The sequence below is a fragment of the Coturnix japonica genome, chromosome 15, assembly GCF_054131305.1.
Source record: "Coturnix japonica strain WE chromosome 15, WE-NBRP24, whole genome shotgun sequence".
NCBI classification, from domain to species: domain Eukaryota; kingdom Metazoa; phylum Chordata; class Aves; order Galliformes; family Phasianidae; genus Coturnix; species Coturnix japonica.
The window spans coordinates 16,282,357-16,310,074 of NC_140677.1; the positions used below are offsets into that span (position 1 = coordinate 16,282,357).

Here is a 27,718-nt window from a genome sequence, read left to right on the forward strand (position 1 = left end):
AACGCTGCAGGGTGATGGAGGGGACGCTGGGCAGGGGGACATGAAGCTGGAGGCCACTGGGGGCACTATGGGGGAACTCTGAGTTAGCACTGGGGACACTGCAGTCACTACTGGGGGCACTGGGGTCAGGCATGGGCGGCTCTTGGCCAGACTAGGGCAGCACTTGGGGTACCGGAGGCAGCACTGGTAGCCCTGGGGAGCTGGGAGGGGGGTGGTACAAGTCTGTGCTTGTCTCTGCTGGACTGTACCGGGCTGTATCGGGCTGTGCTGGGCTGTACCGGGCTGTACCGGGCTGTACCGGGCTGTACTGGGCTGTGCTGGGCTGTACTGGGCTGTGCCGGGCTGTACTGGGCTGTACTGGGCTGTGCTGGGCTGTGCTGGGCTGTACTGGGCTGTACCGGGCTGTACTGGGTTGTACCGGGCTGTACTGGGTTGTACCGGGCTGTGCTGGGCTGTACCGGGCTGTACCGGGCTGTACTGGGCTGTGCTGGGCTGTGCTGGGCTGTGCTGGGCTGTACTGGGCTGTGCCGGGCTGTACTGGGTTGTACCGGGCTGTGCTGGGCTGTACCGGGCTGTACTGGGCTGTACTGGGCTGTGCTGGGCTGTACTGGGCTGTACTGGGCTGTACCGGGCTGTACCGGGCTGTACTGGGCTGTGCTGGGCTGTACTGGGCTGTACTGGGTTGTACTGGGCTGTGCCGGGCTGTGCTGGGCTGTGCTGGGCTGTACTGGGCTGTACCGGTCTGTACTGTGCTGTACTGTGCTGTACTGTGCTGTGCTGGTCTGTACCGGTCTGTACTGGGTTGTACTGGGCCGTACTGGTCTGTACCGGTCTGTACTGGGTTGTACTGGGCCGTACTGGTCTGTACCGGTCTGTACTGGGTTGTACTGGGCTGTGCTGGTCTGTACCGGTCTGTACTGGGTTGTACTGGGCTGTGCTGGGCTGTACTGGGCTGTACTGGGCTGTACTGGGCTGTACTGGGCTGTACTGGGCTGTGCTGCTCTATGCTGGGTCGCTCTGCCCTCTGGCGGTCAGACTCGGAACTGCAGGAGCCCCGCGGAGGAGGGTTGGGGGGACACTGGGGAGGTGTAAGATGCTGGGGCTGAGGACAGGGGGCTGCACTGGTGGGGACGGGGTTGGGACACAGAGGGGTGTTCCTCGGGACATGGGGGTACTTCGCTGGCAATGGGGACACACTGGCAGGGGGAGGGACGTGGGGTGTCCTTGGTGGCGTGTGGTGAGGCATAGGGATACCTGGGGGCTGGGGCAAAGGGCACTGAGAGGAGCTGGGGACATTATGAGGGTCTTGGAAAGGGCTCGGGACGTGGGGGTGGGGATGACACTAGGGGTACAATGACATCAGGCAGGGATTCTTGAGAGTACGACTGGGATGGTTCACAGGGCCATACCCACGGCCTGAGAACAACAGCAGGGACATCCCTGGAGCGGGGCCATACCCCTGGCTGGGAACAGTGGGTACATCTGGGTACAGCAGTGGGTACAACATCCCCACTATAAGGCCATACCCATGGCTGGGAACAGCGGGTACATCTGGGTACAGCAGTGGGTACAACATCCCCACTATAAGGCCATACCCATGGCTGGGGCCAGCAGGGACATCCCTGCCACGGGGCATAGCCACGGCCTGGGGACATTGGGCCACCATGTCTGGGAGGGGACAGCTGGGCGCCCTCTCTTCAGAAGCGCTGACGCCGGGAGCCGGGGGATTGCTGAGCTCAGCCCCGGGCAGATTTCGGGGCTTTATCCGCACTCTGCCTTAAGCCGCGCTCCTTGTCACCGTCCTTGGCCCACTTGGGTGCCAGCGGCGGCCGCAGTCGGGCGGTGGGCGAGCGCTGGAGGCGGCGGGGGGCTGGCGCTCACTGCCCGTCCTGGTGCTGACCTCCACCGAGCGGGCGAGCCGGCGGGCGGCGGAGGCGAGGATGGGCGCAGGGGCCAGCGCCGAGGAGAAGCACTCCCGTGAGCTGGAGAAGAAGCTGAAGGAGGACGCTGAGAAGGATGCCAGGACCGTCAAGCTGCTGCTGCTGGGTAGGTGGGCACAGCTCTGGGGGATGCCTGAACCTCCCCCGTGACATCCTCGTGCTCCAAACCCTGTTAGTCCCAGACTCCTCATTACCCCTGAAGCTCACCCCATCCAATACCCCCGTGCCTCTGAGCACCCCAACTCCACCCCAGCATCCCCAGACCCCTCCACATGCCCCTGAATGCTGCCCTCGCATCCTCCCAGCACTGTGTCCCCCTCCCAATGCCCCCCAGTTATTCTCTCATTCATCCCCATGTCCGGGCCCTGGCTACGTTCCCCTGCAATGCCCCACTGCTGTGTCCCCATCCCTACCCCATCCTCTTCTTCCCCCCACCCCCAGCTCCCCCAGCACACCCTTGACTGAGCCCCCAGCAGCACCACCCCAGTGCCCCCCCCCACTGGCTCTCTCCCTCCCTGTTTCCCTGTGTCCCCCTTTGGTGGTCACCACTGTGGTCACCACTGTGCCCCCGCTCTGTCCCCACAGGAGCAGGAGAGTCAGGGAAGAGTACCATCGTCAAGCAGATGAAGTAAGTCACACAGGCAGCACCGTGCCACCTACCTGCCCCATATTACAGCCAGAGGGAGCATCCACCCCTCATTGCCCTCAACTGCAGCGATGGGCACCTCTGCCTTATTTTCTAGCCCCATGAGTGTCCCCACCCTTTAGTTGACCCCCGTGAGTTCTCTCATCCTATAGTTCAGACCCAAGGGTGCCCCTACCTTATGGTTCAGCCCTATGGCTGCCACCACCCTATTATCCACCCACATGGGTACCCCTACGCACCAGTTCAGTGCCCACAATTGCCCCTACCCTATAGCTCAGCTCCATGGGTGCCCTCAGCACCCCACTCAGCCCCATGCCCCCATCTTGTCCAGGATCATCCACCAGGATGGTTACTCACTGGAGGAGTGCTTGGAGTTCATCGCCATCATCTACAGCAACACGCTGCAGTCCATGCTGGCCATCGTGCGTGCCATGACCACGCTCAACATCCAGTATGGCGACTCAGCCCGCCAGGTAAGGGGCCCCCAGCATGGGGTGTGGAGCTGTACCCCCTTCCCCATCCCCACTGAGCCCCCATCCCTTGCAGGATGATGCCCGCAAGCTGCTGCACCTCTCAGACACCATTGAGGAGGGCACCATGCCCAAGGAGATGTCGGACATCATTGGGCGGCTCTGGAAGGATGCAGGCATCCAGGCCTGCTTTGACCGAGCCTCTGAGTACCAGCTCAATGACTCGGCAGGATAGTAGGTGCAGGGTGGGCAGGTGGCTGGGGGCACCCTTGGTGGGACGTGCCTCACACTGTGCCCATCAGCTACCTGTCGGACCTGGAGCGCCTGGTGACCCCTGGCTACGTCCCCACCGAGCAGGACGTGCTGCGCTCCCGTGTCAAAACCACCGGCATCATCGAAACCCAGTTCTCTTTCAAGGACCTCAACTTCAGGTAGGGGCTGAGCCCCCAAGTGCTGGGGTGAGGGGTATTAGGGGGATGCTGAGCCCCCTGGTCCTGCCCTGCAGGATGTTCGATGTGGGGGGACAGCGCTCGGAGCGCAAGAAGTGGATCCATTGCTTTGAGGGGGTGACGTGCATCATCTTCATCGCGGCGCTCAGCGCCTACGACATGGTGCTGGTGGAGGATGATGAAGTGGTAGGTGGCCGTGCCAAGTGGTGCTGGGTGGGCTGGGGGGCTGACAGGGGGCTGACAGGGCTTGTGTCCTCCCACAGAACCGCATGCACGAGAGCCTGCACCTCTTCAACAGCATCTGCAACCACCGCTACTTCGCCACCACCTCGATCGTCCTCTTCCTCAACAAGAAGGACGTCTTCCTGGAGAAGATCAAGAAGGCGCACCTCAGCATCTGCTTCCCTGACTATGATGGTGAGGGCAGGCACGCTCACCCCCTGCATGGGGGGTTTGGGTGCTGGCACTCCTTGCCAGACACTCATCAGGTGAACCCAGCACCCTCAGCACCCAGCTGAAGGTCTGGGCTGTGGGGTGATGGCAGGGGAATATAAGGGTTGCGGGGTGCTGGGGACCCATGGCCCTGCTTGTAGGTCCCAACACCTATGATGATGCTGGCAACTACATCAAGCTGCAGTTCCTGGAGCTGAACATGCGGCGGGACGTGAAGGAGATCTACTCGCACATGACCTGCGCCACTGATACCGAGAACGTCAAGTTCGTCTTTGACGCCGTCACCGACATCATCATCAAGGAGAACCTCAAGGATTGTGGGCTCTTCTGAGCCCCAGCCCCTATGCTCCCCCCCCCGACCCCCTGGTGCCCCTACCCACCCTCTGCCACCGCTTCTGCTTGTCTCCAAACCCCAGCAATGTGACCTGCACAGCTCCAGAGCATCCCACCAGCCATCCCCCCGCCTGCATACACCCCTGGGTGCTGGGGACACCTGGGGTCCCAGGGCATCCCTTGGTACTGAGGGGTGCTGGATCCCCCTGGGGACCACGGGATGCCCTTGGGAATAGCACCACAGCTCCAAGATAGCAGCCCCAGGTGAGTGCCAGCCTGCAAGGGACCCCCCTATGGGCACCCACGGGGGGGCTCTGAACCCACACATCACCTCAAACCCAAAGGTGACCTCAGACTGCTGCCAGACCCCCCCTCCCCCACAGAGACCCACAAAGGAGGCATAAAGCAGCCGCATCACCCCCCACATTGACACGAGTGGGGTGGGGGGGGTAGGGGGGTTGGGGATCACTCATATTTCCTTTTTTTTCTTTCTACATTTTATTATCTCAAACCATGTGAACAATTCAGAAAAAACATCCCGTGGGAAAAGCAGGAGCTGAGGGACAGAGAGGGGAGGGAGGGCAGCCCCATACAGCAGGGTCTGTCCCCCGGCACAGCTAGCCCTACCTGCTAGGCCCTATTAGAGAGGGGCAGGGGGGCACCAGCCCTCTCCCCCCAGCCCGGCGCCAGACAAAGGGGACCCCCCTGCAAGGCACACGGTTTCGGCATTACCTGCACGAAGACGACGCGACCACGTAGCACTTGATGCTTTTAAATAGTTTCTTAAAAAGGTTTCTTTAAAAAGCAACGTAAACCAAGCTTGGTGTGTGTGTGTGTGTGTGGGTGTGTATGGGTAGGTGTTTGTGTGTGTGTGTGGCTTGTCTTTTTGCTTGTTTTTTTTTTCTTTTTGCTGGTTATTAATTAAAAGGAATGTTTTCGGTCGTGTTTCCTGGGGGGGGTCCCCTCACCGGCCCCTGCGATGCCGGGAGCTCCGTGGCCCCCCTTCAAACACGGCGTTTTGGATGTAAACGGTGCGGAACCGAATAAAAAGGAGAGGCTGGGGAGATGGCGACCGGTTACAAACCGAGAGAGAAATCCTCCTGTCCCCAGCCCAAAAGGCAAAGGGGGGCGGGGGGACACCGGGGGCGAGCGGGGACAGCCTTGGGTCAGGCGTCGCAGGCGGAGCATCCCCACCGCTGCCACCACGGCCGTCACCAAAACGTCTCTTTAGAGGGTTGGGGGATGAAACCAGAGGAGAAGCAGAATCGCTGGGCACGGTCCTCCCTTCATCGGTGCGTCCTAGGAGAGAGCAAGCCATGAGCGGGATGGGGATGGGGTCAGGGAGGTGCTGGGCAGCGGGATGGGGACGGCACTTGTGGGTTCTTACCGCCCTCAGAAGAGCCCGCAGTCCTTCAGGTTGTTTTTGATGATGACGTCGGTGACGGCATCAAAGACAAACTGCACGTTCTTGGTGTCGGTGGCACAGGTGAAGTGCGTGTAGATCTCCTTGGTGTCCTTCCGCTTGTTCAGGTCCTCAAACTTGCTCTGGATGTAGCCGGCAGCCTCGTCGTACTTGTTGGCACCTGGGGAGGGAGAGATGATGCTGGGGATGTGCCACAGCCCCCCAGGCCCCAAAGGGCTTTGGGTTTAACTCATCCTCCCATAAAGCTGCCTCACTAATCTAGCCAAGTGGCCACACTGGGACACAGCTCCCCAAAATGCCACCAGCACGAGCACCAGGGCAGGGCAGAGTAACCACCACGCTCACAGGGTGCACAGTGCAGCCCCAGGGCTCCCTCACTGCCCATCTCCATCTCAGCCCCTGTGGCTTCCTAAGCCTCTTATTCTTTTCATCACCTCTGCTTTATCCACACATTGCTTTAAGAGCATGTCCAGGTGCAGCCTGGGCACCCAATAAGCCTTAAACCAGGGCTGCTCCTAACCCAGCTCCTCCACTCCTTCTCAAACCCCTCCCCTGTCCCCACAGCACCCCAAGTGCCACCCAACTCCACAGTACCACAGGCCACCCCTCTGCCTCAGGCTGCACCACACTAAGTTAGAGGTGCAATGCTCATAGCAGGACCTCAGGACCACCCCACCAGCCCTAAGGATTCCCTGCAAGGAGTCCCATAGGTTGCTGAAGCAGGGACCCCACACCCAGAGCCAGCAGAGCCACCGTCCCCATTGCCATTCTGGAACCCCAAGGCAAGGGGATGCAGCAGATGAAGCCCTGATAGGGCCAGCACTGCCTGCTGCACACCTGTGTACTCCGGGAAGCAGATGGTCAGGGGGCTGTGCACGATCTTCTCCTCAAAGAGGTCCTTCTTGTTGAGGAAGAGGATGATGGACGTGTCCGTGAACCACTTGTTGTTGCAGATGCTGTCGAACAGCTTCATGCTCTCGTGCATCCGGTTCTATCAGAGGAAGGGCACCACATCAGGAATGTGCTGCCACACCACGAGCCACTGGCCTTGGAGCTGGGCACCAGGCACCCCACACTGCTGCACCAGGCCAGCAGCCACCACAGTGGGGTAGCAGCATGGGGTGGGGATCTCCCGGAGCACCCTAAAGCTGAACCTCCACCCCCTTGCTCACCATCTCCTCATCTTCTGCCAGCACCAGGTCATAGGCGCTCAGGGCCACACAGAAAATGATGGCTGTCACCCCCTCGAAGCAGTGGATCCATTTCTTCCGCTCCGAGCGCTGGCCGCCCACGTCAAACATCCTGCAGGGCAATGGCAGTGTGTGTGAGCAGCACCCCAACTGCTGCACCCCCAGCCCTGCCTCAGCCCTCCCAGCAGAGCGGGGTGATGCCCTCTGCACAGAGGGGAGCTGTGCAGCATTGCTTGGCCAACCCCAACCTCCATCTCCAGCAGCAGCTCAGCACCGGGATGGCACGCTGAGGGTTTGCACTTAGACCTACTTGAAATGCAGGTCCTTGAAGGTGAAGTGGGTCTCCACGATGCCGGTGGTCTTCACCCGGGTGCGCAGCACGTCCTGCTGCGTGGGGATGTAGTCGGCCCGCGCTATCCTCTCCAGGTCGTTCAGGTAGCTGTGGGGGAGGTGGGTGGGATGGGGTCAGGTTTGGGGTGGCTGGGGCACACTGGGCTCAAGGCCAAGCCAGGCGCCTCCATGAGACCCCACCACCAGGGACATGGGGACATGGGGATGGGGCCACTCGGCCCAGCAGGTGACGTGGCCCAGGGGACCATGCCCGCACCGCCATGACGCTCCCAGCCCAGGAAACGGAAGGAGGAAAGCATTCATCGCCACAGCAACGGGCCGCGGCCCAGCGGAAACCACTGCTGGCTCCGTGCCTCCATAGTCAGTGACACGCACAAAGGGCCGGTCCTGCAGGAAGAGGGTGCAGGGCTCGGCCCCCGGCACGGCCAGCACCAAACCCCCAGCAGCTGTGATCGCTGCGGCTTGAGTTAATTGGGTTACGATAAGCAGCCGCCCGCCATGCGGGGCTGTAATCCAGCCAGGGCTGTGCCAATGGGACGCGGGGATACGGCCACGGGGGGACACCGAGTGTGGATGTGGGGACCCCGCAGAGGGCGTGGGGCAGCTCGGCGGTGACACAGCCGCACACACCTCCACTAAGAGCTCAAAAACAGCCGGAAATCGCCCGGCCCGCGGCTGCCACAAAAACAGGAAGCGAGCGGCGGGGAGGCAGCGCCGGGCTGGGCTCGGACCTCGGCCCTGTGTCACCGGGAGGGGAAGGGAAGGCACACAGCTCCCTGTCCTTAGCCTGGGCACGGCACAGGGCATCACCCCAGCCACTGGATGTGGGCACTGAGCAATGCTTGATCTTCCTGCTGCTGGGACGGCCATAGGGATGCCACTGGGCACAGGCGCTTCCTAAAGGACACCACCACCCCACGTGGCACCACAGGACACCAGGCTCCAAAAGCCCACAGCTGAGCTCCTCCAGTAGAGGCTTTCGGGCATCGTTTTCTCAGTGCAGAAGAGCAATCGTGCTTTAGGCAGATTAACTTATTTATTAAATCTTGTTGGGGATAAACCGAACCAGATGCAGGCAATTTACCTCCCCAAGCACCAGTTTGCCAGCTCATACGCCAGCAGAATGTTGATTTCTGCTGCATAAACTCACTTGAAAATGATAAAACAACAAAGCAAGAGGGCTTGAGTGCCACACTCAGAACAAGCACCTCCATTTTTCATTGGGGATATTTCCCTGTGCACACAGAACAAGGAGGAATGGCACTATGCTTAAAGAAGTGAGATCTAGGGAAGATATTAGGGGGAAGCTCTTTGCTCAGAGGGCAGTGAGGTGCTGGCAGTGCTGCCCAGGGCTGTGGGTGCCATCCCTGAAGGTGCCCCAGGCCATGGAGGGGCCCTGGGCAGCCTGAGCTGGGGGGCAGCAGCTCATGGCAGGGACGGAACTGGATGATCTTTAATATCCCACCCAACCTAAGCCATTCTGTGGTTCTATGAATGCAGCTTGGATGCTGCACACCTGGGGGAGAGCTGCCCCGACCCTAACAACACAGAACAGCTCCATAGCACAGCAACAGGTTGAGGAGGAGGAGGAGGCTGAGGAGGAAGGTACTCACTAGGCAGCAGAGTCATTCAGCTGGTATTCACGGGAGCGATTGAAGCAGGCCTGGACCCCATGGTCAGCCCACAGCCTGCGGATGACGTTGGCGAGGTCTTCAGGCATGATGCCCTGCTCCTCTGCAGTGCAGGCGAGAGCAAAGAGCTGGCGGGCATCATCCTGCAGCAGAACCAGGCATCAGTTCCACGAGCCCCAGGGATCCCCACCAACCCATCATAGGTGCCCATAGACAAAAAACAAAACAAAACAAACCACAGGAATGGTAAAAAATCACCCCTCCTATGCCAGGAAACGCACAGCTGTCCTCCCCATTCCCACCACTCGTACTTTGGATTTTCCCTGCCTTAGGGGGTCCTGGAGTAGCAGAAGGGATTGGACAGGGCCACCGGAGCCCTGGTTCTGCTTTGGAAGGCCCTGCTCCCAGAAGGGATGTGGGCACAGCAGGCTCACAGGGACACTCACCGCTCTGGAGGAGTCCCCAAAGTCGATCTGCAGGTTTCCCATAGCCTTGATGATGGCCATGATGGACTGGATGGTGTTGCTGTAGACCACGGCTTTGTATTGCCGGCACTCCTCCTCCGAGTAGCCATCTTCGTGGATGATCCTGGGGACAGGGGGCAGGGTCAGCATGCCCGGCCCACAGTGACACCAGCCACGCTGCCACCTCCCCGTCAGGTGTTTGCTTTCACCATGTCTCACTGCTGCCGGAGTAACCGCAGGCACCCGAGCTCACCTCCCCTTCCACTGCCAGCCAATGTAATATTCATGCCCTGGAGAGCACCCAGCCTGGAGGAGCTGGGCAGCAGGGACATGGGGGCACATGGGACAGCAGAAATCCCATTGGCAGCATCCCAGCCTTTCTCAAGGCACTTTTAGCCACCACGGCACCGTCCTGAGCATCCCAAGAGCCCAACCCCGGAGTCACTGTGCCCAGATGACCCCAGCATCACTGCAGGGACAGGGCAGGTCCTTGTGCTACTCACTTCATCTGTTTGACGATGGTGCTCTTCCCGGACTCCCCAGCACCTGTGGAAGACATAAGGCACAAGCCATGAGCTACATCCCAGGGCTACCGCTGGAGAGACCCCCATGGGGTGCACTGGGACCCTCAGTGCTCCTGCAGCTAAAACAGCCCCCAGGGAGGAGCCCAGAAAGCTGAGACGTCTCCACTGAGCAGTCCAAGGGACCCAGCAGATCCAACCCCCCTCTTCAGGGTGATTATTTCCAGCACAGAGCGAAGCACAGCGCAGAAAGTAGCACTGCCACCAAAGGGGTTTCCATTGACCAGAGCAGGGTTTGGTTTAACCCCGCTGGGTTAAACCCAATGGATTTCTAAAGCAGCAGGTGGGGACAGAGCCCAGAGCAGTGCCACAGCACCCAGGGGGTTCTGCACAGCTGGGAAAAACCCAGACAGCTTGAGCAATGTGTCAGTGCTGTTGGCAGTGCTGCTGTCACCCCAAGCATTGGGGATGTGCCACTCTGGCAGGCTGTGTGCGTCTGTTGCTCCCTCCCTCCCTCCCCATTCTGGGAGGGAGGAAGGAGTGAGGTCACCCGGCTGCAGAAAGGGGAAGCTGAAAGGGGAAGCTCAGAGGGACACTGCCCATCCCTTGTCCCTTCTCTGCACAGGGACAACAGCCTGGAGCAAACCCTCATCGCAGGAGCCCCAAGCAGTGCTGTTTGGGGATGCCACATCCCAAAGCACAGCACTTGGTGCATTCTCTCTCATCCATCCCTGCGGTCTCTCTTTCTTTGGCCACCCTCCGTGCCAGCCCCGTCCCCCCTGTCCCACACAGCACCACGGGGTGTCAGACAGTCCCCACGTGCCCAAGGTGTGAGCACCGCCACATCCCTAAAGCAGAGCCACCCTTATAGGGGGCCCCAGGCAGCTCATGGCAGGGGTGCTGCACTCCAGCCAGAGAAGGGGAAGAGGAGCTCAAAAAAATGGAGATTATGCTAAAATTAACCTGCAAGAGCACAGCCTGAGGTTGCAGCCAAAGCACAAAGGGACATCACCATCTGTGCTGGGACTCCAGGTACCCCATGGAAGCAGCAAGGGTCACAGCCCTGTGTCCTCCAGGCAGGGCGTCCCCCTGCCCACAGGCTGGGCCAGGAGGAGCTGCACACCCCAGGCAGGACCCTGCATCCACCCGCAGCATCTTTCTCTGGTTATGGGACTCGGTGGATGACACGTGTTTCTCATTTGGCCCAAAATATATGATTTGGCTGGAACCTCGCAGGCTTGACCCGACGGAAATAAAACTGCGCTCGGCTCGGCTCGGTGGATCGGGTTTCTTGCTTTCTTTCCACCCAGAGCTTCCCCTGGCTCCTTTGGAAAAGGAGCCCTGCAGCCAGCCACGCCACGCGGAAAATTGCGGCTCACAGCGGGGACGGAGCTTGGCCCCATAGAACCAGAACTGCACAAAGGGCACCGAGAGCCACTGCAGTGCCAGCCCCATTCCACCTCCACCTGGCTGGGCACAATCCACACTGACCCTGAGCATCTCCAAAGCGTATCCCTGCCTGGCACATCGTCCCAGCCCACAGAGCTACCCCTATAGCCCTACCCCCCGACTCTGCTGGCCCTATGGCACTGTTAATGGGGTGCAGGCATGACCCTGAGCCCGCTGTGGGAGCCCATGCCGGGAGGAGCGTGGGCGCACACGTGCGGAGCCGCGGCCTCCAAACCCAGCATTGAGTCACAGTAGCTGCAGGGAAGGCATTTTTTCCTTTCGTAATCCCTGTTCAGCAGGAGTGCTCCGGTACCTCATTAACTCTAATAACCCCAGCCGGAGCGGTGCCACCCCACAGCACCCGCAGCAGCAGATCACAGCACAGCTGGGCAGTGACGTGGCACGGGCACAGCCCTTGGGCACGTGCAGAAGCTGGGAGTGCAGCCACCAGGCTGCCATGCCATCTCTTCCAAATCCGTTCCTTTGCCTCACAACCAGCCCAATAGGCCACTGGAGCGGTCACTGGTGGCACAGGGATGTGAGTAATGGGAGACGGAAGCCACGTGGTGCTCAGGGAAGCCAGCAAGCCATATAGAGGGGACAGGGATGGGGACAACCATATGGTGAGGGGAAGCTCCCAATCCCCGGAACACACCGGCTGCCGGCCATTCAGCCCCGACACAATCCATAGGCTGAGTGCCAGGCAGCACACGCTTCCGGAGCAGGGCAGCTTCCCACTGCTGGGCAGGACACAGTGCTTCAGGGCTGGGGTTGTGGCTCTGCACCCCAAAGCATCACTCCCATCTGTCCCACAGGGCCAGGTCCCAATGGGCACAGAGCCCAGGGCCCCAGGGATGCAGCCATGGTTGTTCCCAGAGCATACTACAAAAACAGGAAACAATCACCATCATCCACGAGGGGACAGGGATGGGTGAGGAGGGATGGGGTCAGCAGGGACAGTCCCAAGGCACCAGCTACGTCCCAGCCACCAAATGGGGTTTCCAAAGCACTGCACCAATAGCTGGGTGAAAACCACCCAAAATAAATGGGGGTGGGGAGGAAAGAGGGGACTCCACATTTTCCTTCCTATCTAAAAGAGCTTTAAAAATAATTGCATGTAAGAAGAGTAAGAAAAAACAAACACAAGAAACCCCACAGCAATGCTGCGTGCTTTTCCAAGCAGCCGTCGGCCCCAACACAGAGCTGGCCACCCTCCAGCAGCACCCGGGGCTGCCCAGGCTGTGGGGTGGGCACAGACCCCATATGAGGGGGGGGGGAACATAGGAACAGCCCCCCCCCCCATCACATTGAGGTGTGAGCACAGTGCCACAGCCTGGACCTGGGGGGAGTAATTGGGGGTGTGCAACTTGTTGAGGGTGCAAAGCTACATCCATGGCCACCGAGGGAGCAGATGCAACAAAACAACCCGTTGTGGGGAGGGTGTGTGGGGCTGACAGTTGGAGGGTTTGGGCTGGGCGTACTTTGGGCTGGGCACAGCCCTCTCCACACCCCCGCTGGCTTTCCGAGCTGGACAAAGCTATTCCTGTGCCTTTTTCCAGGAAAGAAGGGAGCGTTCTCCTCTCTTTCTGGCCCTGAAATCCCAGGGATGCCACATCTCTCCTGGTGTGGCTCACAGGCCCCGTCAGGTTTCCCTTAGAACCATCACCCCTGTTAAAGCCCTGCACCTCCCTGCAACCCCATGTCACCAAAGGGCTGCAGCAGAGCGTGGGGTGGGGAGCAGGGAGGAAGGAAAACCCGCGGGTGCGTGAGGCAGCGCCGGAGCTGAAAGCAGCAGCCGGTGCCTCCCTTCCTCTGCTGCTGAGCACACAGACGGAGCCACAGAGCCCAGCGCCCCCACCCTGGGACAGAACCATCCCAACAACGGGGCTGAAACTGCACCCTCAGCACTGAGCACAGCGTGCCCCAAAGAGCCCCCCACTGCCAACCCAGCCATGTGCCCTGCAACCAGCTTTGTTTGAGGGCAACATCTGCATCTGGGGCTTCCCAAACGCTTTCTAAGGCAGAGATCCCCAAGAGCGAAGCCAAGGAATCTCTCTCCTTCCTTAATGCCAAGTAGGCGGTGTGGTTTAGGGCTGTTAGCACTGTGTCCACAAAGCCCACGGGGCAGCTGCGGAGCATCAAGGAGCGCATCCCAAATGCATCCAGCTTTAGGGGATGGTGGGGGGTCTCCTCTCTCTCTGCTGCTGCCCACAGGTCCTGCACCCACCAACAGCCCCTGGGGCTGCTCCATCAAACAGACACAACAGCCAGAAAGGGAGAAACTCGGGGAGGTGGGCGCAGAGCAGCAGGACGGGTGGGCAGCCCCCATCCCCCAAACACCAACAGCACTTGCAGCAGCAGCAGCACAGAGGATTCTGCAGGACCACGGTTTCACTTCCGTCTGGAGCAGGGCAGCAGCTGGGGGCTGTGCTGTGCTCTGTGCTGTGCTCTGGGGATGCGGATGCAGCTGGGGGGGTTCCAGGACAAGCTGAGGGGCTCCAAGCACCATATGGGGACCCACCAGGAGCCATCCCAGTGGGCTCTCAAGTCCTTTCCAGACACATTTCGGTTTAGAAAGCAGCACCGAGAGCTCAGGGCCTTCGGTACTGTTTACACTTGAACAGCTGCTGAGGCAGGGGAAGGAATCAAAAAGACTAAAAAATGGAGCTGTTTCGCTCTATTTTTGGCTTTAGAAACCCACCGAGATCAGTAACCGGAGCCTCACCCTGCAACAAGGAGCACAACCACGCTGCTCCCAGCCCCGCATCGCTGCACCCCATCCCGAGATGGGGAACCCTACGGCCTGGAGCCGAACGCATCCCTCCGAGCGAGGCCGAGCCCACGGCAGCCCCAGCAGCGGGGTCTCAGCCCCACGCACCCGCCCCGCAACGCCGCGGGGTTCCGCTCCGCCGCCGCTCCCCGTCCCGAGCTGCCGGTGCTCCCGGTGCTCCCGGTGCTTTCTCCCGTTCCCCTCGCACCGATAACCCGACCCCCACGGCCCGGCCCCACCGCCGCACCCCGCCGTGGGGAAGCACCGTCGCGCTCCGCCCTTCTCCGCTCATTCCGCGCTCGTCGAGGCGGACGGTGTTGGAGCGGATCGGCCGCTGCCTGATTGCACCACGACTTCCTGCTGCTCTCGGCTTCCTCTCTTGAAGGAGGCGACGAGAAAAGACATTTTGTGCCGGCGTTTCCCCCCGACGGCAGCGGGGGGGGGCGAGGGGGGAAAGGAGGGATGCTCCTCCCGATCCCATCCAGCGCCCCGGGGCTGCATTAGGGACCCCCATCCCCAGAGATAACAGCGAGATGGGAGGAAATAAACGCTGCGTTCCGGGCCGGAGCGGGGGGGGGCGGCTCCAAACAGCAACAGAAACAGCGAGGGGAGGGATGGAGGGATGGAGGGATGAAGGGATGGGGGGATGCCCGCGGGTTCTGCATCCCACCCGGGGCCTTTGCGATGGGGACCCGGGGGCGTGGCTGACCCCGCAGCACCTCGGGTGGGAGGGCGGGGGGTTGAGAAGGGAACCCCCGGGGATGCGGGGGGTCGGCGGGGAGCTGGAAGTTGGGGGCGGCCCCAAAAGAGGGTGGGAAATCACGGGTGGGGGGATCGCGCCGGAGCCGCCCGAGGGACGGCGATGGAGGGGGGTGCGGGATGTAGCGGGGGGGACGGATGCCCGGGGGGCGGCGGCCACGCTCACCCAGCAGCAGCAGCTTCACCTCCCGCGCCGCCTTCTCGCCGTCCTCCCGCAGGTTGCGGTCGATCATGCGGGAGCGCTCGGCGGCCGCCTTGTCCTCGGCGCTCACCGTGCAGCCCATGGCGGCGCCCCTCGCTCCGCGCTCTGCCGGCACTGCCCTGCCCTGCGCGGCGCGGGCGGGGCGGGGAGGGGCCTGTGGGGAGGGCGGGGGTTCCGTCGGGGGGCGTGGAGAGAGGAAAGGGAAGGGGATGGGCTGGGAGTGGGGGGGGGGGGGCGTGGGGATGGGGAGGGGGTGGTCCGGGCTGGGTGCGGTGGGTTGGGCTGTGATGCGATGCGATGTGATGCAGTGCGGACAGATGTGAGCTGCGCCGTCGGTGATCCCCGGCACAGATGTGCACAGGACCACGTTCATTCCGCAGGACAGATGTGGGGCAGGCCGTGCTGTGAGCAGGACAGATGTGCAGTGAGTAGCTGTGGGTCCTTTCAGGGCAGGCATGATGCACAGCGCCACGTGCCCCACAGCAGACATGCCCAGGGCGCGGGGTGTCGGTGGTGGCGGTGCAATGGGACGCGCTGTGACCCAGACTCTCCTTCTCCATCCCCACCGTGGCTCTTTCTGCCACATCTCACGGCTTCACAGCACGGAGCCACCCCCGGCGTCCCCGCTCCGCTCGCCAGGCTGAGCTCCCCATTGCACCCCGTTTCCCAGAGCCGTGAATCCCAAACCCCGCTTTGTCGCCGTTCTTGCTGGCGCTGTGTCCCCACTCCCAGCCCCAGCATCGTCCTCGGGCCTCCCCGGACACCCGTCCGTGCTGCCCCCGCAGACCCCCCCCCCGCCCCACACCGGGCACGTCTCACATTTGTATCCTTTATTATTACTTTAACGGATCCGCTCGGTCGCGCTCCTCCTGCACGGCGCTCATCCCCACGTATAATTTAACAGCGCGGCGGGGTGGGGGGGCCGTGGGTGCGGGGACACCGGGGTGACACGACGAGCACCGCCCCGATCCCGCACACGGTTCGGAGCTCCCGAGAGCCGCGCGACACATTAAAAAAGAACTACTCTTATATACAGTATTTATAAAAAGCATCCCAGCCTCCACCACCCCCATATAAAAATAGGTCTCTTATTTACTTGGCGAGCCCCCGGCCCCCCCTCACCGCCTGCTCGCATCCCCCGCGGCCCGGCTCTTGGCGTGGCTGGGAGCTGCCCATGGCATGGACGGACAGACGGGTGGGTGGTGGGAGGACTGCGGGGCCGAGTGGTGCCCATCACCCTGGTGTCAGGGAGCATCCCACAGCCCGAGCTGTGCCGCCCCACGTACCTCCGTGCCCCACACCAGCACCCATGTGGTGCACCCACCCCAATGCCGGCAGCACCCGGCCCTGGCACGTGTCACCTTCCCCGAGCTGGCCCCTGGATCATCAGGTTCCCACCCAGTGGCACCGGGACCAGCCATTCCCTGGGCACCACATGCCAGCGGGATGGGGCAGTGAGGGGGTGAGGACAGCAGAGGACATGGGGGTGGCACGGGCACTGCTGAGGTGCTGGCCACCAGCCCTACAGACACTGCCATCAGGACTTGGGGCCAGCTGAGGACAAGCGGGTGCCTGTGGGCCAGGCTGGCCCCGTCCCCTCGGCCCCTGGTGAGGTAGGGAAGCGCTGGTCTCCCCATTGCACAGATGAGGAAACTGAGGCGCGGAGCCAGGAGGGGTGGGCACGGTCTGGGGTCCCCCATATGCCCCTTCAGGCAAAGGGCAGGCGGCAAAGATGGGAGCCCCGGGGGGTCCTGGTGGGGACTGGGGGGGGGGGGGCGTCAGGGTGGGCAACCAGGGTGGCTAGTGGCTGCCGCCACTCCGTCCCCCCCCTGTGGCCCAGTCGGTGATGATGAAGCTGAGGCTCATGATCATGAAAAGCACCCCGAGGAGAGCGAAGCAGGCAGCCTGTGGGAGACAGAGAACAGGGTGGGGGCTGCCCCTCGTGCCCCATGGGGAGCAGGGAAGAGCTAGAGTGCCCCCACCCCACTGAGAACCCAGGAGACCCCATCCCTCCCTTGTCCCCGTGCCTTCATCCCCACATCCCCTGCGTCACCCCACAGGGCCAGCAGTGCAGTCCCTACAGCCTGGAGTGGGGACCCAGGGCTTACCAGAATTTTGGGGGTGGAGCGCAGGGGCTCCTTGTCCTTGGGCATGATACGGATGTAGAAGATGGCCGGGAAGATGAAGATGAGGCAGGGGGCAGAGGTGGCACCTAGGGCAGGAAGGGACCAGTGGGCAGGGTGAGCCCTGGGGGACAACTGGGTGACAGGGACGGGGCAGTGCTGCCACTCACCAATCAGCCCGAAGATGCCGAGGATGGAGGGGGCAAAAATGACCAGGAGGTTGATGAAGGTCAGCAGGATCACAGCGATGGCGATGTGGCGGATCCAGCTGAAGTTCTTGCCTTGGAACAGCATCTGCTGGATAGCACGGCGCACCTGGGGACACGGGGACATGTCACACACCATCCTCAGAGCCATCCCATCCCTGCAGGGCCGTTGGTGCCTGTTAGACCTTCCCATCCTTGTCCCCAGGGCACCATCCAACTGCTGCCTCAGTTTCCCCTCACACTTCTGAGGGATGAGCAGAGCTGGCCACAGGGTGACCCATGGTGACACTCACCGGGAACAGGACGATGGGGACAGTGAGTGTCACAGCTGTCAGCACGGCCACCCGCACGCAGAGGATCAGCACATCAAAGGGGTCCACCCGGCTGTAGGTGTGCAGCAGCTCCGACTCCACGCGCCCTGCAGCACCAGGGATGTGGGTCAGCACCAGCACCACCACCACCCCTATGGGTGTCCCCATTGTTTCCCCATGACCCTGACCCCACAGCTCACCATAGAACGTGAGGTAGCCAAAGAGGGCGGCCAGGAAGTACATGAGGTACATGACGGTGATGGAGATGTTGGAGATGCACTGCATCTTCTTCTTGGAGGGGCTGTGGGAAGTGGGTGTCAGCACGGCCTCCCCACACAACTTCCCCCCAAGCCCCACCACCACTCACTCCTTCAGCTCTGTGTAGATGGGCAGCACCTCGGGGTGACACACGAAGGCGAAGGCCATGATGGGGATGGTGTACGCTGTCTGCAGAATGTGCAATGAGTGCTGGGAACCCATTGCCAGTGCCCCCCAGGAGCCCCCACCGTGGAACCAAACCTACCTGGGAGTTGAGGGTGAAGAAGTTTGGGGTGCAGGCCTCCACCTCGGGGGGCAGTGGAGCTGCAGAGCCATCCCAGTGCTCGCCACCCAGGGAGGCGTTGATGCCAATGGTGATGTTCCCCTCTTGCTCAGGCAGCGGGCAGGGAATTTGGAACTTCTTGTAGATGACCTGGGGGGGACGCTGTGTAAGCAGGGGGCTCTGGGTGCCCCCTCACCACAGTGACATCCCTGCCCTGTGCTCACCGAGATGAGGAAGAAGACCATGCAGCTGAGCGAGAAGCCACTGGCGTAGCCCAGGTAGCCTGGGGGGAGAGGAGAGCAATGGGCACAGCCACCATCCCCCCCAAGTCCCATGCCCACTCATGGCCCCACTTACCCAGCTGCTTCATCAGGGCCAAAGGCAGGATGATGGTGACGGAGACCAGGATCACCAGGTAGTTCCCGTTCAGGTACCAATCCCTGGAAGCAGAGACAAGGACATACTCACACCTGATGTAGGATGCAAGCTTCAGAGGACCCCTCTGCCCTCTGCAGGGCTGGCACCCCTGAAATCATTGGCCTGGCACCCTCGGTCCTCTGAGCCTGTGTGCCCAGGAATATAGGCACCCCCTTGAGGCCATGAAGCATCCCTGCACCAGCATCATCTGTGGGGACATGTGAGATGGCAGATCCAGGGATAGCTGATATGGCAACCCCTGGGGCTGGATCTCTCTGCTGTGGGACCCCAAGGCCAACATCTCTGCACCTCCGAGATGTCCCAGGGAAGGGGCACCTCCTGAAGCCACAGAGATCTCTGTGCTCACACCTCCAGGGACCCCTAGTACCATCATGCCTGGGACCCCCCATGCCGGCACCCCTGGGGCAATGTGCCCCGCAGGAGGAGGAACAGGTGGGCTGATCCCAGCAGGATGTGAGGGGCAGGGATTGGAAGTTCATCCCGGACTAATCCTGCCTGGGGGTTTATTCAGCACCGACAGTGATCAAAAATAGCAGTGGCTTTAATGCCATTAATCCCTGCCAGGGGCTGCACAGCTGGAGCAGAATCCAGGGCAGGGATGCGGTGGGAGGAGGACGGGGTGGGTGACACTCACGTGGTCTTCTCCTCCAGGTTGAGGAAGGTCTGGATGACCAGCGGCACCTCGGACTTGACAATGTACAGGTAGCTGGACATGGCTGCGGGCAGAGAAAGGCAGCGTGGTGGGGGGCTGCCACACGTCCCCACATCCCCTCCACATCCCATGCCCTGCGCTCACCTCCAATATTCTGCAGTGTGATGGCAATGGCTGCAGCCAGTTTGCCCGGTGTGCCAAAGGCTCGGAAACCCAACTGCTCATAGGCACGGATGCCTGTGGGATGGGGACACAGGGGTGAGGGCTGAGAGGTGAGATGGGGCTGTGAGGACGGCAGGGGGCATTGCACTCACCCACGATGCCCGAGGATTTCAGCAGCAGGTGGATGGAGTAGCTGGACAGCAGAGCCACGGCCGTCAGCAGGAAGCTGCGAGGGGACAGCGCTGTCACCAGCCGCTCCTCGGGCACCTCGGCACCCAGGGGACATCAGTCCCCATGTCACCATGAGGCCCCCGTCCTGGCAGCACTCACAGGAAGAGGATGATGCCGGTGTTGGCCATGGCGTAGGCCAGCCCCAGGATGCCGCTGCCCATGATGGCGTTGCTCAGGTTGAAGACAGACATCCCGAACGACGTCTTGCCTTCAAACTGTGTGACAAAGAGGGGATGGTGACACAAGGGGGGGATGCTGCCGGGGGGCACCCAGGGGGCACCGCACTGCCACTCACATCGGTGAAGTGCGTCTGCTTCTTCTCAGAGCCGTGGGGCAGGAACTCCTCCATCTCCGCTCCACACTGATTCTCATCAAACCTGGGTGCAGGGGGAGGAGCAGGGCAGCTGGGCTGAGCAGAGCTGGGCTGGATGCAGCCCTTCCAGCAGCACCCCACAGCACCCAGCTCCCCAGGGCCCCATGAGTACCCCAAGCACCCTCAGCCCCAAGAGCAGGTCTCCAAGCTCCTCAATGCCCTGAGTCCTATAGGCACCCTGGGAACCCCACATGTGCCCCAAGCCCCTGAGCACTCTGAGCATTCCAAGTGCCACAAGCAAGCCCAGCATCCCAAGTTCCTGGAGATTCCTGAGTCTCCCCAGGTGCTCTGAACACACCAAGACTTCCAAGCCTTCAAAGCGCCTTGTACCCCCCCAAGAACTACAAGCACCCCAGGTGCTCCAAGCGCCCCAAGCAGCCTGAGTGCTCCGAGGAACCCAAGTGTTCCGAGTGCCCAAAGAACCTCAAGAACCTTGAGCATGCCAAGTGTCTCAAGAACCCTGAGTATCCCAAACATCCCAGTCTCTACATGAACCCATGCCTCAGGTGCTCCAAGTGCCCCAAGCATCTCAAGCGACCCAAGCACCCCAAGTGTCCCATGTGTCCCAAGCATCCCAAGAAAGCTGAGCACCCCAAGTGTCCCAGAGCCCCCAGCCCCAAGCAGGGGACTGGCTCACCAGCCAGGTGCCCAGTCCCAGCTGAAGAAGCTGCTTGTCCCAAGCCCCTACCTGTCACCAGGCAGCGATGGGACATTGGTCGTGCCGAGCGCAGCCGTGTGCTTCCCGTTGGGCACCAGCTCCACCATCTCAGCCTGGACGGGCAGCTCTGGGCCCTCCATGGCAGGCGCAGGACTCCTCGTGGCGTGGCGAGGTGTGGGGTCCGGCTCAGGGTGGGAGATGCAGATCCTGGAAGAGGAATCTTTGTCAGCAAGGCAGCACTGGGAGCAATAGGGATGGGACCCCCGCGCGTCCCCTGTGAGCTTTCAGCCTCCTGCAGCACTTTCCCTCCCAGCACCAGTGTGTGGGATGGGGCAGGGAGCTCAGGGACCCCCGTGTGAAGCTCTAGTGCTGCCGGCTGCTGCGCCGGGGGCTCAGGGGCACGTCAGGGCTGGCACCGGCAGAGCAGGAAAGCACAAGGCTGTGAGACGAGTCCTTGGCAGGGGATGGCGGCCGGGCTGCTGAGCGGGGACGCCTTGGCAAGCGGCACAAAGCAGCCTCTGTGAGTGCCCAGCCCTCCCCGCCCCGCTGGGAAACGGCACAGGGCTGCTTTCTGGGGCAGGCTGGCAGCCGGGCCGTGGCCCCACTGCCCCCCGCTGTCCCCTGCAACCCTCTGTGTCCCCGCCACCCTGTGATGGGAGTCCTCCCCACCCAGGGTTTCACACCCAGGAGCCCCATCCATGGGTACAGATGCATCATCCAGCTTCAGGGTGGGATGGCTGGGATGCAGGATGGTCCTCAGCCCCAGGAGGACACAGCCCCCATCACCCCACTGCTGAGGGTCCCCATGAAGATCAGGAACTGCACCCATCCCACACACCAGCACTTGGGGTTGTGCAGTGGTCCTGGGGACTGCCTGGCTCTGTGTGTGTCTCTGCCCAGTACTGAGACCGCAGGCTTGGGGGGGGGGGGGGGGACAGGGACAGCAGACTCCAGGCACACAAGGGAAGGGCTGTAGCACCCCGACCTCTGTGGGTCAGTCCCATCACTGCCCCGTCCCCACCACCTGGGGACCAATGAGCCCTGGGGTCGCCCCAGGCCACACAGCCCAGCAGCATCTTCTAGCACTGGAGGGTGAAGGGGTTGAGCCACGGGTGGGAGTGCAGCACCAGGCCACCCCTCTGCATGGTACCTGTCCAGGTGGGGAAACTGAGGCACAGCAGGGCCCCAGGACAGCAAAGCCAAGCCCCGTGGTGGAAGAGATGAAACCACAAGCTGCCGCTGGGTGATGATTTATCCCCTCCACTGGGCCTCAGCTTGGGCTGCATCCAGGCACGGACGGGGCTGCCAGCACGTCCCAGAGCTGCCGTTAGCTCCGCTCCTTCCCACCGCCGCCGGCACGTCCCTCACCCGGCCCCCAGTGTCCATCCACAGTGCCAGTGCCAAGCTGTGAGGTGCCCATGCCCCCCGTTGCAGCCCCCTCCTCCTCCTCCTGCTTATGGCTGCGTCCAGGAGCCGCCAGCCTCCCCCAGCACAGCCGGCCCCATTTGTCATGCTGTGAGCGTCGCCCCCGGCTTCCTCCCGCCGGCAGCGCTGGCACCTCTGCGCCTGTCGGCCTTTGGTCTCTGCTGGTGGCACTGGGGAAGGGGCGAGGGACAAGTGACGCGTTGGTCGTGCCCCTCGTGGACACTGTTTGCTTTGTGATAAGGTTCTGTAGAACAGCAAATAGATGGCGTGGCGGTGGCCCTCAGCCTGGGGCCTCACAGGGCTGCCCATAGCGGGGCGGTGGGCACCAACACCACCCGGGGACAGCAGGGAAGCAGTGCCCACAGGGGAGCAGTGCCCACCGGGGAGCAGTGCCCACAGTGATGCCTCTCACTGTGCCAGCAGCTCTCGTGGGTCCAACCATCACATGTCACCAAGCTCAGTGACACCACGTCCACCCCTGTCTCGGTGCCACTCTATGCACCACAGCCAACACCCTGAGCCCCAAAGCTCCGCAGTGCCCAGACCCCAACCCGTTAATCCAGCACACCAGGGTGGGGGACGCAGCATTGTGGTGCTGTAATCCGGATTTAGCGCCAAGCAGCAGCAGCTGCTGCCCCGCAGTGCTGGCAACCCAGCACCGGGATGGGGGCTGCACACCCCCCCGTGCCCATGGGCTCCAGCGCTACTCGGGTGTCATCGCGGTGCTCTCATGTTCCCAGCTCAGTGTGACGGCAGCAGCACCTCGGAGGCACGGCAGCACGGTGATGGCAGGGCTGCTGGCACTGCCTGGGCTCCCTGTAGCAGCCTCACACCACCACTGTCTGCCCTCCCCCAGCCCAGCACAACACAGACCTGTGTTTTTCTCCTGACCTGGCTTCCTAAATTTAGCACCCTGCCCTACTCTTAGCTACGTGCTGCGCTCCCATCTCCCAACACAGAGAGCACAGCCACCCTTCATCCTGCTGGGGTGAGGCCCTCTATGGGCAACAAATGGCTCTGGCGGAGACCCTCGGGAGATAGGAGACCACCACGAGGTAGCCCCTCCCTGCTCCCCCTCTCCTCATAGTCCAGTGGTGAATATATATATATATATATATATATATATGGGGTTGGGGATGCAATGGGGACAGAGGGGAACATCCAGCAGCACCACAGAGCCCAGCATGGGCACTCAGCCGAAGGGTGGAGGGACAACACACCATGCTAGTGGCCAGTGGCCTGCCAGCCTTAGGCACACCTCCTGCAGCCCCAGGCCTGGCCATGACCCCACTGTCATCACTGAGGCCCCATGACCATGCGGGACAGGGAGAGGCTCCCTTGGACTAAATGTCCTCTGAATGTCTCAACACTGTGGCCATGGGCAGCCCCATCGTGCTGGTGGCCATGGTCCGCTCTGAGCTGGCCAAGCCCTTGTGCCACGCATACTCACTCCAAACCAGTGGTGCTTGGTGTCATTGGGCTGGAGCTCGACCCTTTTCCAGCACTAGACATGCTGGGGTTGGAGACATGATGGGGACAGTAGTGACACCACGAGCAGAGGTGGCACAGTTGGCACATCCCCCTCTGGAGGGCTATGGGGAAAGCGAGGCACAGCGTGGGGCACAGGACAAAGGTGCCAAGTGCGTGGCAGAGCTGATGCCACCTGGAAGGGACAGGGATTAAACACGCAGACTGCCTGAAACCACGATTTGAGCTTGTCCATCACACCTGGGAAGGATGACACGTGTAAAGCACACCTCCATGGGGCACCACCCAGCGCCCAAAAACACGCACCGCCATCCTCCGGGGTCACAGCTGTCCCCAGCTCTGCGTCAGCAGCCCCGCGGTGTCGCGGATGCGGGGGTGGCCGGGATCCCGTGGTGAGAAAACAGAGGGCAGGGGCCTCTGTTTTCTCAGTTCGAGGAGCCCGTGGGATCCCAGTCCTCCCCCCGGTCCCCCCGCGCCAAGGAAAACAGCCTCGGCCGGGGCCCGTTTGTTTGCCGTGGCCGCTGCCCCAGTGCGGTGCAGCTGCAGCGCAGCCGGGCGCCGCGGGACCTTTGCACCTGAACCGGGCACCGTGCGGAGGCAGCACCCCGATACCAGCCCCGGGCACCCACACCGACCCCCACCCGCCGCTGGGGGGCACGGCGGGCGGCGGGGCACCGTGTCACGGTGACGGCCCGTGAGCCGACAGATGCGACCGCCACGTTCGGGCACCAGCCGGCTGCCAATGGAAAATTCCCTTCTCCTGCTCCGCGTAGACACGGCAGCCCTGAAGGCCCGGGGCCGCCCCGTGTGCCCGCATAGCGGAGCCCGGCTCCGGTGCCTCAGTTTCCCCAGGAGCTCTGCTGCCATCCCGCAGACACACGGAGCGCTGCGCTCTGCCCTATAAGTACCCGCACGGCGCACACGGCCCCACCGCGTAGGAGCCCCTGACATCCGATGCGGCCGCAGCACTTTCCAGCACTCACACACACACACACACACACACACACACATACACACACCCCGCTGGCACGGCTGATTAAAAATTAAAGCGGAAAATAAAAGGGGGGGAAAAAAAGAAGGAAAAAAAAAATAAGGGAGGGAGGTGGGGGGGTCCGAGGGGCCGCTGCGAGCAAAGCGGGCTGAGAACAGCGAGGGGCGGCGGGGCTCCCCCCGGGGGCTGCAGCTCTGCCTTTTTACGAGCATTCGCAGGATTTTTATTCTACGTTGTGGGAGGATTTCAGCAGCTGGAGAGGGAACAGGGAGGTGAAGCAAAGCAAACAGCCCCTGCGCTGCTCCGGCTGTGCCACCTGCGAGCCACTGCGATGTGGGGCGCGGTGTGGGGCAACGTGCCGTGGGGCAGCACGCCGCGGGGCGGAGGCGGCTCCGTCCTTCTGCAGCATTCCCGGCTCGGGGCTCCGGAGGAACTTTTGGAGTTAGGGGAGGAGGAGGTGAGCGGCGAGGGGGTGACACGGAGCGGGAGGGGGGGGGGGGAACTTATTTGCAGCCTTCGCTCCCGGCACGGGGCAGGGGGAAAGCGGGGAGAGCGCGGGGATGCGGCTCCCGTCGGTCCTACCTGCCCGTCCCCTCGGTGCTGCCTCGCTGCCAGGCCTAGCTGCGTGCCGAGCCTCCGGCAGATTACCGAGTCTAATCCCGACAGAGCGGGGATTAAACGGGAGCCCAGGCCCGCCCCCGTTCCACGGCTCCCAATCTCCGTGCAGCGTTAAAGCGGACCTACAGGGAGGCCGGTGGCGAGGGGGAGGTGCGAGGGCTGGGAACTGGCGGGCACCGATGTGGGTGACTCCGGAGAGGGGGGAGAAGGGGGGCAGAGGGACACTGCTGTCCCCCCACCCCCCGGAGCCCCTCCAGGGATCCCTGCTTGCGCTGAGGGCACCTTTCACCAATGAAATACTGGGGTTTGTCCCCACAAAAAGGCCCCTAAAGAGGACATCTCTGCTTTGAGGGCATCCCGAGGAGCACGGGGCTGCTATTTCCCTTACTGTGGACACTGCGTGGGACTCAGAGCCCTGCTCGCTCCCCCTGCACCCCGCTGGTGGCCACGGGCTTTTGCTTAGGGGGAAATCTGCCCTGCAGCGTTGGGGCTCCGTGGGTGGCTGTTCCTGTGCCATCACACCCAGCGGGCCGCCTGCTTTGCGGGATTCCTCCTCACACAGCCCTTATGCTGCAGCACCACCGACCAACGAGGCAGCTCGCCGCCCCCGAGGCCTGCCCCACATGGCGCTATGGGGCTGCGTTTGGGTCCCATGCAGAACGAGGGAGCCTTCTCTCCTACGCCGCAGATCGATGGACCCAGCGAGCGTGGTGCTCGCCCACGTCCCGCTCCCCACCCCGTGGACACCCGTGGCCGTTCCTGCCCCCCCTTGTGCCCGTTGCCACAGTTCTCATTCGGTCGGAGCCATCCATTAACTAATTTCTAATAACGGCATCATGCGTAAGTGCTGAACCAGCGCTGGCTGGAGTGCTGGGGCGAGGCGGCCAGGTTCGGAGCGGGGGGGTCAGGACAACCAGAGCCGAGCTCCATCCGCTTAACCCTCCCCGTCCCAGCGAGGGCGGGCACCCAGCAGCCACGTGGCACCGTGCCTCGTCCGGGGCTGTAAACACAGCCCGAGCTGCCGCCCTGAGCGCAAACACAGCCACAGTGTGAGCCTGGTGGGGATGGGATGGGATGGAGACAGGGCTCAGACCGCCGGGACTCGGAAATACGGCCTGTGGTCTTCAGCCCCGTGGTGTCATCCTCTCCCTCGTGCCCTGTCACGCTGTGCTGCTGCTCCGCTCCTTCCAGATGAATGAGATCCATGCCCAGCTGGGCTCTGTGGGAAATAGGAGCAGTGAGGAGGAGGGAGAAAAATCGCTGAGCTCTGGGACTGGAGCACATAGAACCATCGTCATGGAATCATAGAACCATAGGATCATGGCATGGTTGGGTTGGAAAGGACCTTACAGCCCCCAGCCCCATTCCTGCTGCTGCCCCCCAGCTCAGGCTGCCCAGGGCCCCTCCATGGCCTGGGGCACCTGCAGGGATGGCACCCCCAGCTCTGGGCAGCACTGCCAGCACCTCACTGCCCTCTGAGCAAAGAATTTCCCCCTAACACCTCATCCAAATCTCCCCCTTTTTAGTACAAAGCCATTCCCCCTCATCTTATCCAACTATGTCCTTGTAAAAAATCCCTTTCCATACAGGAAAAGGGCTTTCCTGGAGCCTCTTTAGGCACTGGAAGAGCTGCTGTAAGGTCTCCTCAGAGCCTCCCCAGGGCTAAGAATCACAGAACAAACTCAGAAGCACAGAACCACCCCCCTACCTGTGCTCTGTCCCTTCTATCTGCCCTCACCAGTGCTGCCCTGTGTCCAGCTCCCAGGCAGCCTCAGCCTTATGCTCTGTGTCACTGCACACGAGCCCACGCACAGGATCAGTGGCCCTGAGATCCGGCCCTGCCTGGTGCTGGATGAGGGCAGCCAGGACGGGGCAGCTCTGAGCATCCTCAGCCATGAAGGACGGGCACCGGGCGCCGGGGGCTGGATGGGGTCATGCTCTGCTTCCTGGCGTCCGACCTTCCTGCAGCTGAGATGGTGGAGCACACAGCTGAGGGAACGGCTTCATCTGCAGCCCCGTGGCTCCTCTAAAGCATGAAGCCTCCGTCACCTCTCCTTGCTGGGGACAAGGCAGCGGGTATCTCTGGTCCCAGTGTCACCGCCCGCCCTGCTGGAGGGACCGGCACGACTCTCCTCCACCACCATGCACACTCTGTCCTGCAGCCGGGCACAACAACAACAAGGAATAATTGGTTAATGCGATTTCAAAACATGATTTGCAATTATAACTCGCCAGAGAGCATTCAATGGCCCCACACACCGGGAGAGTGTTTTTCTCCTTCATTTCTTCCTGGAAACTCTAACCCAATTAACTTTACAGAAGCCAGGAGCAAAACACGGCCCCACAGACCCGGCGGGGTGGATTTATCACCGCACTCAATCACGGCCTCCCCAGCACGTCCTGCAGCACCGGTGATGAGGGATGTGGGGATGGGGACGAGGCACAGCTGG

The 27,718-nt window shown here is 62.0% G+C and overlaps 4 protein-coding genes across 4 annotated transcripts; 2 read left to right on the top strand and 2 right to left on the bottom strand.

Annotated features, from left to right (window-relative positions):
• The first annotated feature begins 1,638 nt into the window (after positions 1–1,638).
• GNAT1 (G protein subunit alpha transducin 1) lies at positions 1,639–5,293 on the top strand. Its single transcript, XM_015874655.3, has 8 exons — positions 1,639–2,046; positions 2,526–2,568; positions 2,918–3,059; positions 3,133–3,290; positions 3,359–3,487; positions 3,562–3,691; positions 3,769–3,922; positions 4,099–5,293. The coding sequence occupies exons 1-8, from the start codon at positions 1,941–1,943 to the stop codon at positions 4,287–4,289; spliced, it is 1,053 nt and encodes a 350-aa protein (XP_015730141.2). The 5' UTR covers positions 1,639–1,940; the 3' UTR covers positions 4,290–5,293.
• On the bottom strand, positions 4,771–15,172 carry GNAI2 (G protein subunit alpha i2). Its single transcript, XM_015874654.3, has 9 exons — positions 15,016–15,172; positions 9,854–9,896; positions 9,333–9,474; positions 8,869–9,029; positions 7,215–7,343; positions 6,887–7,016; positions 6,552–6,705; positions 5,679–5,874; positions 4,771–5,590 (listed from the first exon to the last, which is right to left on the bottom strand). The coding sequence occupies exons 1-8, from the start codon at positions 15,131–15,133 to the stop codon at positions 5,684–5,686; spliced, it is 1,068 nt and encodes a 355-aa protein (XP_015730140.2). The 5' UTR covers positions 15,134–15,172; the 3' UTR covers positions 4,771–5,590; positions 5,679–5,683.
• Positions 15,173–15,866: 694 nt separating this feature from the next.
• SLC38A3 (solute carrier family 38 member 3) lies at positions 15,867–25,854 on the bottom strand. Its single transcript, XM_015874659.2, has 16 exons — positions 25,233–25,854; positions 20,777–20,953; positions 20,011–20,092; positions 19,815–19,930; positions 19,637–19,710; positions 19,467–19,559; positions 19,305–19,386; positions 18,590–18,672; positions 18,457–18,515; positions 18,215–18,382; positions 18,059–18,138; positions 17,892–17,992; positions 17,674–17,798; positions 17,345–17,489; positions 17,160–17,263; positions 15,867–16,956 (listed from the first exon to the last, which is right to left on the bottom strand). The coding sequence occupies exons 2-16, from the start codon at positions 20,884–20,886 to the stop codon at positions 16,852–16,854; spliced, it is 1,527 nt and encodes a 508-aa protein (XP_015730145.2). The 5' UTR covers positions 20,887–20,953; positions 25,233–25,854; the 3' UTR covers positions 15,867–16,851.
• LOC146758395 (uncharacterized) lies at positions 24,778–27,524 on the top strand. Its single transcript, XM_085516586.1, has 2 exons — positions 24,778–25,107; positions 25,845–27,524. Exons 1-2 carry the CDS (start codon positions 24,982–24,984, stop codon positions 26,085–26,087), a joined length of 369 nt encoding a protein of 122 aa, XP_085372712.1. The 5' UTR covers positions 24,778–24,981; the 3' UTR covers positions 26,088–27,524.
• The last annotated feature ends 194 nt before the right edge of the window (positions 27,525–27,718 follow it).